The sequence below is a fragment of the Amaranthus tricolor genome, chromosome 1 (genome assembly GCF_026212465.1).
Source record: "Amaranthus tricolor cultivar Red isolate AtriRed21 chromosome 1, ASM2621246v1, whole genome shotgun sequence".
NCBI lineage: Eukaryota > Viridiplantae > Streptophyta > Magnoliopsida > Caryophyllales > Amaranthaceae > Amaranthus > Amaranthus tricolor.
Window position 1 is genome coordinate 13,970,788 of NC_080047.1, and position 8,459 is coordinate 13,979,246.

At 34.0% G+C, this 8,459-nt stretch overlaps 2 protein-coding genes across 3 annotated transcripts; one reads left to right on the forward strand and one right to left on the reverse strand.

Annotated features, from left to right (window-relative positions):
* LOC130799246 (uncharacterized) lies at nucleotides 1–1,118 on the forward strand. The gene is made up of 3 exons (XM_057662372.1): nucleotides 1–202; nucleotides 298–567; nucleotides 667–1,118. Exons 1-3 carry the CDS (start codon nucleotides 1–3, stop codon nucleotides 1,116–1,118), a joined length of 924 nt encoding a protein of 307 aa, XP_057518355.1.
* A 2,020-nt stretch (nucleotides 1,119–3,138) lies between these two features.
* Nucleotides 3,139–8,208, reverse strand: LOC130803039 (probable protein phosphatase 2C 58). Of its 2 annotated transcripts, XM_057667304.1 has the most exons (5): nucleotides 7,984–8,208; nucleotides 4,837–5,362; nucleotides 4,598–4,752; nucleotides 4,105–4,235; nucleotides 3,484–3,621 (listed from the first exon to the last, which is right to left on the reverse strand). In XM_057667304.1, exons 1-4 carry the CDS (start codon nucleotides 8,014–8,016, stop codon nucleotides 4,107–4,109), a joined length of 843 nt encoding a protein of 280 aa, XP_057523287.1. In that variant the 5' UTR covers nucleotides 8,017–8,208; the 3' UTR covers nucleotides 3,484–3,621; nucleotides 4,105–4,106. The 2 variants fall into 2 exon arrangements, with proteins under 2 accessions (XP_057523210.1, XP_057523287.1); XM_057667227.1 differs by lacking the exon at nucleotides 4,105–4,235 and having other exon boundaries at nucleotides 3,139–3,621; nucleotides 7,984–8,195.
* Nucleotides 8,209–8,459: the final 251 nt, after the last annotated feature.

An 8,459-nucleotide genomic window follows, 5' to 3' on the forward strand; every position in this document is an offset into this window, starting at 1 on the left:
ATGGAGACAGATTCGGGATTAAAAAAAAATGAAGTTCCAATTAATGTCAACAATAAGAAGACAGGGACCAAAGGAAGGGCATCAATCCCCTTTGATGAAAACAAATTAAAATCAATTGAAAAAGTGAAGAAGACAACTTTAAGATCACTGTCAAGGGCCATGGGAGTTAGCCACACCACAGTATGCAGATGGAAAAAAAAAGGTACTTTCGAAAGCACACCAACGCAATCAAACCGTTACTTACAGACAAAAATAAACTCGACAGGTTAATTTTTTGTTTTAGTAGTTGCATTTTAGATGAGCAAACAAGCAACTTCACATTTAATGAAATGTCAAATGTAGTCCACATTGATGAAAAGTTGTTTTATATTACAAGGACACAACAAACATTTTATCTAACTCAAGATGAAATAGAGCCACATAGAGAAATCCAATCTAAAAGATTTATCCCCAAGATCATGTTTATGTGTGTCGTTGCAAGACCAATCTTTTCTAGTGAAGGTGAGATGATTTTTGATGGAAAGATAGGCATTTTTCCTTTCACACATGAAGTGGCAGCACAAAGGAGTTCAAAAAACAGGAAGAGAGGAGAGCCAGAGACCAAACCAATACAATCAATCACTAAAGATCACACAAGAGACATGATTGTGCACAAGATACTACCAGCAATTAGAATTAAATGGCCACCACATTTAAGCAAAACAATTTTCATTCAACAGGACAATGCTAAACCACATATTTTAGATGATGATGAGGTGTTTAGAGAGGTGGCAACACTTGATGGATTTAACTTCCACTTAGTGCAACAACCTCCTAACTCACCGGATATGAATGTGCTTGACTTAGGGTTCTTTAGGTCAATACAATCTTTACAGCATCAAAAATCAGCATACAACTATGCACAATTAGTTAACGCAGTGACTACAGCATTTGACAATCTGACACCAAATGCACTGAAGAATGTATGGATCACACTACAAGCATGTAAAATTGAGGTTATTAAGAAACTAGGTGGTATGGATTATGACATTCCACACATGAGCAAGCAAAACTTGAAAGGGAAGGGAGATTCCCACATTGTTTGGGGGTACAGCAGGAAACAATTTACGAGGCACTAAGATATCTGGACACAAAGGTGGATGAAACTACATTTGAGGTCATTTTATTTTACTTGGGATCAAAGACAAAGCAGTTTTCCATCAACTTCATTTAACAAGAGCAAGCACAGAAGCAACAACAGAAGCAGCAGCATATATTCCAGCAAGAAATGAAGCAACAGCACCAACAAAAGACACAACTACATTAACAGAAGCAGCACCAGCATGAACACCAGGAACATGTAAATATGACACACATGAGTATACTTTTGGGTTACCTTTTGTACTCACGTTTGGGTTACATTGTTAGGTAAATGTTTAGGTCTAAACACGATGTAGAAATTAAATAGGAGAGATGTTTAGCCGTAAACATTTAGAACGAAATGTCATATAACAATTTATTGATGGCTTCAAAAACAAAATGAAAAACAAATTCATCTCAGAAAACAATTTGAACTCATCACAGATAACCCAAATCCCATACTAATTGCCTCCTACATCTGGTAAGAACATAGCCTCCTAAACATAATGTTTGGTGGCTTATGAACTGAAAACCCTAGATTGGTGGCAAAATGAATGGATGTAGGGATTTTGTAGCTATAATTAATTGTTTACCCTCAAAAAAAAAAATCATAGGGCAACAAATATAAAACACGAAAGACATGCATACCATACATACCACATAAACAAAATCATCATTAGTCATAGAGGAAAGATGTATCCATACGAGAAAATGGGCCTCGAACATCTATATCAGACAGCAATTCATCATCATCCAATGATTCTTCATCTGAGAAAGGGAACAAGTTCTCAATGTATAGATCTTGAAGATCCAGTTGTAAATCAAACATACCCTGTATTTCTTCATCTTCAGAAGTTATACTTCTTCCCCAGTTAGGATCCGTTTCATCAGAAGTCGTAGATGATGCAGGTAGGCGATTGTAGAAATCGAACCATGGGTTAGGAGATCCAATCGTAGGATCACTTTCTTGGGACGAAGACAAACAAGAAAGACAAGACGTTGGTGACGCCATGTTCGAAAAAACCCAGATTTAAAAAACCCCTAAAAGTATTAGGGTTTCAAAGAAGACGAAGATGGTGGAAAAAAATTGAAGATGAAGATAATAAACCGTAAACCAAGGTATTTTTGGGGATGAAGATGAAGATCATTGAAGAAGAGGAAGAGTTATACAGAGGTTGAGGATGAAGATGAGAGAGAGAGAGGGAGAGGTAGGAATTCAGAGTAAATAGGGGAATTATAAAAGGGAGGGAATGATTAAGATGATTGATGTTGGGTTATATTGTTAATTATTTTAGATTAGTAGGGTTTACGGGGGTAAATTCGTAATTACGTGTGTGAACTAAGGGTATTTAAGTAAAAAAAGATTGCCAAAAATAGAAATAGGACTATTAAAAAGGTTTTGCCAAATAAGAAAATGAGACTATTTATTTGGTTTGGAGGGAGTATAATATTTATTATGAAGTCGGATCAAGTCGGTTACAAAGTCGAGTAAATAGCAAATCATCAAATATGTTTTTAACACCTCTAGATTTAACTAAGAAATACTTTTTACAGTTGTCCTATTTATATGGAATGTAGAGTTTTCACACAACTTCATGGAACACTTCGATCATTAATATCTGTAAGTAAATGCTACATTTTGATATTTAAAAATGACATTTTAAGACGAATCTAACAAAATTTCATTTTACTATACAATTTCTTACAAATGAGTGAAAAAACTTAAAAGACATAGTTAGCATATTACTAGGATAATAAGTAAAAGTGTAGCAATTAATAAGGACAAGATCGAAAAGTATAAATTTTCAATGGGTTAGTTTATTGCTTTTTCTTATAGGGTATACTAAAGAAAGAACAGTAATAAATAAGAATTGAACCTAGAATTTTTTCTAAATTAGTAATATTTACTTTTCCAACTGAGATAAAATTCAATTATCTTTCAGGCCAACGAACAAATTATCAATTCGCTTATAAATTATTGAAAAATAGCAAATGAGGGTGCCTTTAAAAAAAAGAAAATTTAAAAGAGAAACCAAAATTTGTTCATATATAACCGTTTATAAAACGAATTATATTATAATGGTTGGCTTTCAAAGCAAATAGCTACATTATGTCCCCATTAATTACTTTCTCCGTGAGCTATATATATATATATATATTAATCCATCACTTGGGCACTTAATTGAAAATTACACAGGCTGTTTTCAGGTGAAAACTGAATATACAAGTATATTATGATTTGAACTAGCATTAAATAGATAGAAGTACACACATTTTGTTGTTGCAAACAGATAGAAGCTAAGCATTGATATCGCCCATCAAAACCCGAAAAGCAGAAGATTGAAGTAGCAAGAAAAGCATATATCATTGAAACCTTACAACTATGCAAGATATGTCATCCTTGCTTTTCCTAGAAACGGCCGCTTCAGTCAGGTGCTTTGCAGCTGACTGAGCGTCCTTAATGTGTTTGATGGCGTCCACAGCTTCTTGGTTCGTCATCACCTGCATAAATAATCATGTTCAAAACTATATCATTGATTTCGGGTTAAGTGTTTCGGTCCGGTTAAAAATTGAGTTTTGTGTCCATATTGTTTTTTAGAAAAATTACCATGAATAATACAAATTTTTGCTTATTTTCCTACAATAATATCAACTTTTGATTAACCATAAATAATACCAACTTAAAGACGTGTTTTCCTAGAAAATCCGTAACATGTTAAAATTCAAACTATAGGTGATTATAATACAAAAAGTATTGGTAAATTAATTAATAAACTAAAATTATTGGTAAATTAATTAATAAACTAAAATTGGTATTATTCCAGGAAAATACCTCTAAGTTGAAATTATTCATGGTTAATCAATAGTTGGTATTATTGCAGGGAAATTAGCGAAAGGTTGTATTATTCATGGTAATTTTTCCTTATTTTTTCATTATTGTAAATCATTTTTGAAGCCACGTCTAATCGGGTCTGTTTTAAACACCTCTATCTGTTCGTTCTACGAAATCGATGCATTGGTAAATCGGAAAAGGCTTTGGCTTGTGTGCAGCTTCGTAGGCCGGTTGCTGTAATATACAACTGCTCACAGGGCTTCTGGGTGTGTTTTTGATTCTCCTGCTACAGCATTTGTGTTCAGAGTTGAGACTATACTTTTCATGTTTGGCTAATTTTGTTTTACTAGTTGCCCCTAAATGGGCAAAAATGCTCAATAATTTTTTGAGCCCTATTCATATTATATATTTTCGTGAAAAATAAGCACCTAAAAGTAAGTAACTAAAATAAAACAAAAGTAATGTAAACTAACGCAAACTAATATTTGAGACTCCTCATGTGTTTGGAGACCATGTGCGGACGAACATCTGTTTGCACTTCCTTGTAACCAACTCCATAGAACTTTATCTTGCAACTCTAGAGATTCATCTAATCCAATTATCGAGTCAAGAAGAGAATGGCTCTAAAGAGAGCGAGATACGCACCTTCCATAAACCATCACTAGCCAGGATCAAAAACTCGGTAGTATCATCGATCTTCACCTTTTGTACATGGGGTTCTGAACTAAGATGAATCTTCAAGCTCTTATCTCCAAATGCCCTCGCAACCGCCAATTGTCCATCAACACGTGGTACATCACCTGCACACATCTCAAGAATCTCGATCAATTAAACATATAAAAGTAGAGTAGCTAGACAATTGGAAATGGTAGATTGATTGTTACCTGGAATATTTGATACAAAACCACCCCGATTCTCAATTTCCGTCTTCTCTTTTCCCGGATCATGATCCACCGATAGTTGTGTAGCCTCTCCATTGTTGCAAATGACAGCACGAGAATCACCCACATTCGCGACCATGAGTGTTTGGCCATCAAGAAGGATAGCGGTGACAGCAGTGGAGCCACCTTTACCCAAGATTCGTACTTTTTCGAGAATTTCTGTGTCGGTTTTATCATATGCATTCCTGATTGCAGTTTCTGGCTCAGTCCAAAAGTCTGGCTGTTTTAAGATGTTTTGAAAGAGATGAGATTGCAAGTAATTAGCGACATCGTGGCCCATATGCCCATCAAAAATGGCAAACAAACCAAGCTCTTTATCTTCAATTTGTTTGAATTGAGAAACAAGGAAGTCTTCCATGGGATGATTTGCTTTTCCTTTGACGAGATGAAAACCGTGTGTAATATGCTTTAACATTTTACCTTTTCCTTTTCCGGTGTCAGCTGGTGCTGAACTAAACCCAGCTTTAACCTGAAATATCAACACCCGACACAAATCTTACTTATTACAGGATTTTGATGCTAAAAGCAGAAAGGTTTTACAGCCAACATTGGAGTCTATTATCCGTAATGCATATAGAAGTTGTGAAATCCATATAACTCGGACTAAGCTGCCCATAATCAAGGTTCCAAGTAGAAAATGAGCACACACTACAAAAGAAAACAATCAGGCTGATGGAGGTTCAAGTCCATAAACCTACATTAGCCACGTTTCATCACCAATAGGCAATAACATATTTTGGCATTGTTGGTGTTGTCTCGATCCACCGTTTTATGGAAAGTAGTAAATGTTTGCCAATAGGATTTTGATTGCGACGATGGCCACGATCACACTCACAGTGATGAGATGACTGATGCGGTAGTAGGATGATGCATTTGTTGCACTGCCATGTATCGGCCAAAACCATGAAACATTTCTTTAACCGGCCTAAAATGTGGTGATTTACTCCTTTATGATACAAGTAGTGTCATATCAATACATTTGAAAACTTATACAACTTGGTCAATATGATATGAGTTGGCATTGTTTTTTCAGTTTATATCATCATCATACCCAATGTATCCCGTTCATAGGAAAAACTATGATCAGGGTCTGAGGAGAAAAGAAAGACGGCAACTCATACTCATAAAGGAAAGTGCAGTCAAAGAGTCCCTCGACTCAAGATAGATCTTCAAAGAGAGTGAAAATCCGCAGTTTGTATCCTATACATAATTTTCTTGATTCTCTATATAACTTTACTCCCTACTTTTTCTTCTTTCGCAATTGTACATAATAACTCTTTACATATGTAGCAAACAAAACGCAAAAATAGCATTCCTAATCTTCAGGATTCAACAATTATACCTTCTACTTTAACTACTCAAATGAAATAATTCTCAACTTCCACACTAAGTTCTTGCTATCTATTCAACCAAGCCAAACACTGCTTTCTTTCCTTCTTTTTTTCTTTATTGTCAATAAATAATAAAAATATAAATTAAAAAGACACTAAAGAAGAACGGGAGTGCCACTAGGGACCATTAACACCAAGTTTGGATAGGAGAAGAGGAGTGAAATAGAGGGATTGTATTTTCCTCGTTTGGATGGGGAGAAGAAAATTGGAAGGTATAACTCAACTCCTTCACATTTTCGACAACAAAAAATCCTTCCAACAATAGAACAATTTGGGAAACACACCAATTTCACCACTCCTCCCTTCCTCTCCCCTCCCTCCCCCTTCTCTTTCTCTTTCTTTCCTTCCAAAAATGACATTCAAACATATTATAAAAGAGATAAAATAATACTCCCTCCAACTCTCTTTAAATGTCCACTTTTCTTTTTAGGTAAATTCAACCTATTTGTCCACTTTTTTTTTGCAAAGTTTTTTTACCTAAATATCGTATGTTCACACAAATAAAAACCATAATACCCCCAATCACATTACTTTAAAATACCCCAACTACCACCTTTACAATTATTATAATCGCTTAAAATACCCCACTACCACCTTTACAATTATTATAATCACTTAAAATACCCCAACTATCACCTTTATAATTATTATAATCACTTAAAATATCCCAATTACCACTCTTTTAAAATCCGTGTCTGACCAAAGTGGACACTTAAATAGAGTTGGAGGGAGTAGTATATATCTTCTGGCTATAAGCCCCAATCATAAAGTAACAAGACATCTTAATTCGCTTTTTCGAAATTTGCAATTCGCTCAAAATTAATAATTCGTGATTTGCAATAAGATAAGTGGATCATGTGACAGAATCAGATTATCAAATTTGACAATCGGTCTTATCTCAGTTGGAGTATATACCACTTCACCCTCCCCAAGCCCTATCTTCCCTCAACCTACCATATGCTAAAAAAAACTATTTAAGTTTTCCTCACAATTAAACTTCCATGCTTAAATTTGAAGTTGATCCATCATCTTCATATTCTTTACCCACTTTCCATAATCACTTGATCTAGATAGTTCTTTAAAACTAATAAACTTCCCTCATTCTATTATTTTGTGTCTTAGTCCTGCTAAATTTAGAAGCAAAAGTTTCTACAAGCAAGGGACGCAAGTATTCAACTACCCATTATCATTTTAAATTTAAAATTACAACCCAAAAAAAGAAAAACAGAAAAGCTATCAGCAATTGACAAAAAAATTCAGCATTTCTAAAGCCCTTACACGTCCTACCATCCAATCAAATAATTCCCATAAATAAATATAAAAACCAATCATATCATAACAGTAATACTCAAATCAAAAAACCCAAGATTAATAATAAAAAATAAAAAATTAATATTAATAATTCTAACACTTCATCCATTTGTTACGAATAATTTCAATTTTAGATTATTTTTTAATAAATCAATACTTTTCATTAATTTTTTATTAGTATACTAATAAGGTATGCTGATAGCAAATTAACGGTAAAAATTAAATTATTATAAAATAAAAGATTATGATGATCGATAGCAAACTAAGAGCTAAGATTGGATTATCAAAAAATAATTCAAAAGTGAGATTATTCACAATAAATGAGTAAAAGATTAGATTATTAACATTAATTTTGATTTAAATAAAATGAGGAAATAAGTTTACAAACCTTCATCTTATGAAGAATTTCTCTTGCAGTCATGATAATAGAAATTCCAAAAGACAGTCCAGAGAGAATTGGATTAGTAGGAATTAGTTCACTAAAAGAACAAAGACAAAAGGGTAGAAGGTAGTTGGAAGGAGTAGATGAATTGAATTTACAGAAGTGAAAGGGACAGCTGGAGAACACTGATTGGCTGTGACTGTGATTACTTGTGAGTTGTGACAATGAAGACGACTTTTTTTGACATATTTGGGGGTGGATTGGACTGCTTTTTGGCGGTGGGACCCGCTGTTTCCATTACGCGTTTTATGGTCCTTCCTTTGACTCCATCTCTCCTGTCTGCTTTTGTCAACTCCATTTCCATCAACTGCTTATCAAATTTTAAAACCATAAAGTAAACCTAAATAGGAGTAAATATTTTGGTTAAGTTGGGAATAGGAGTTAAGAAATTATAGTTGAAATTTAAAATGAGATTTTGAAAA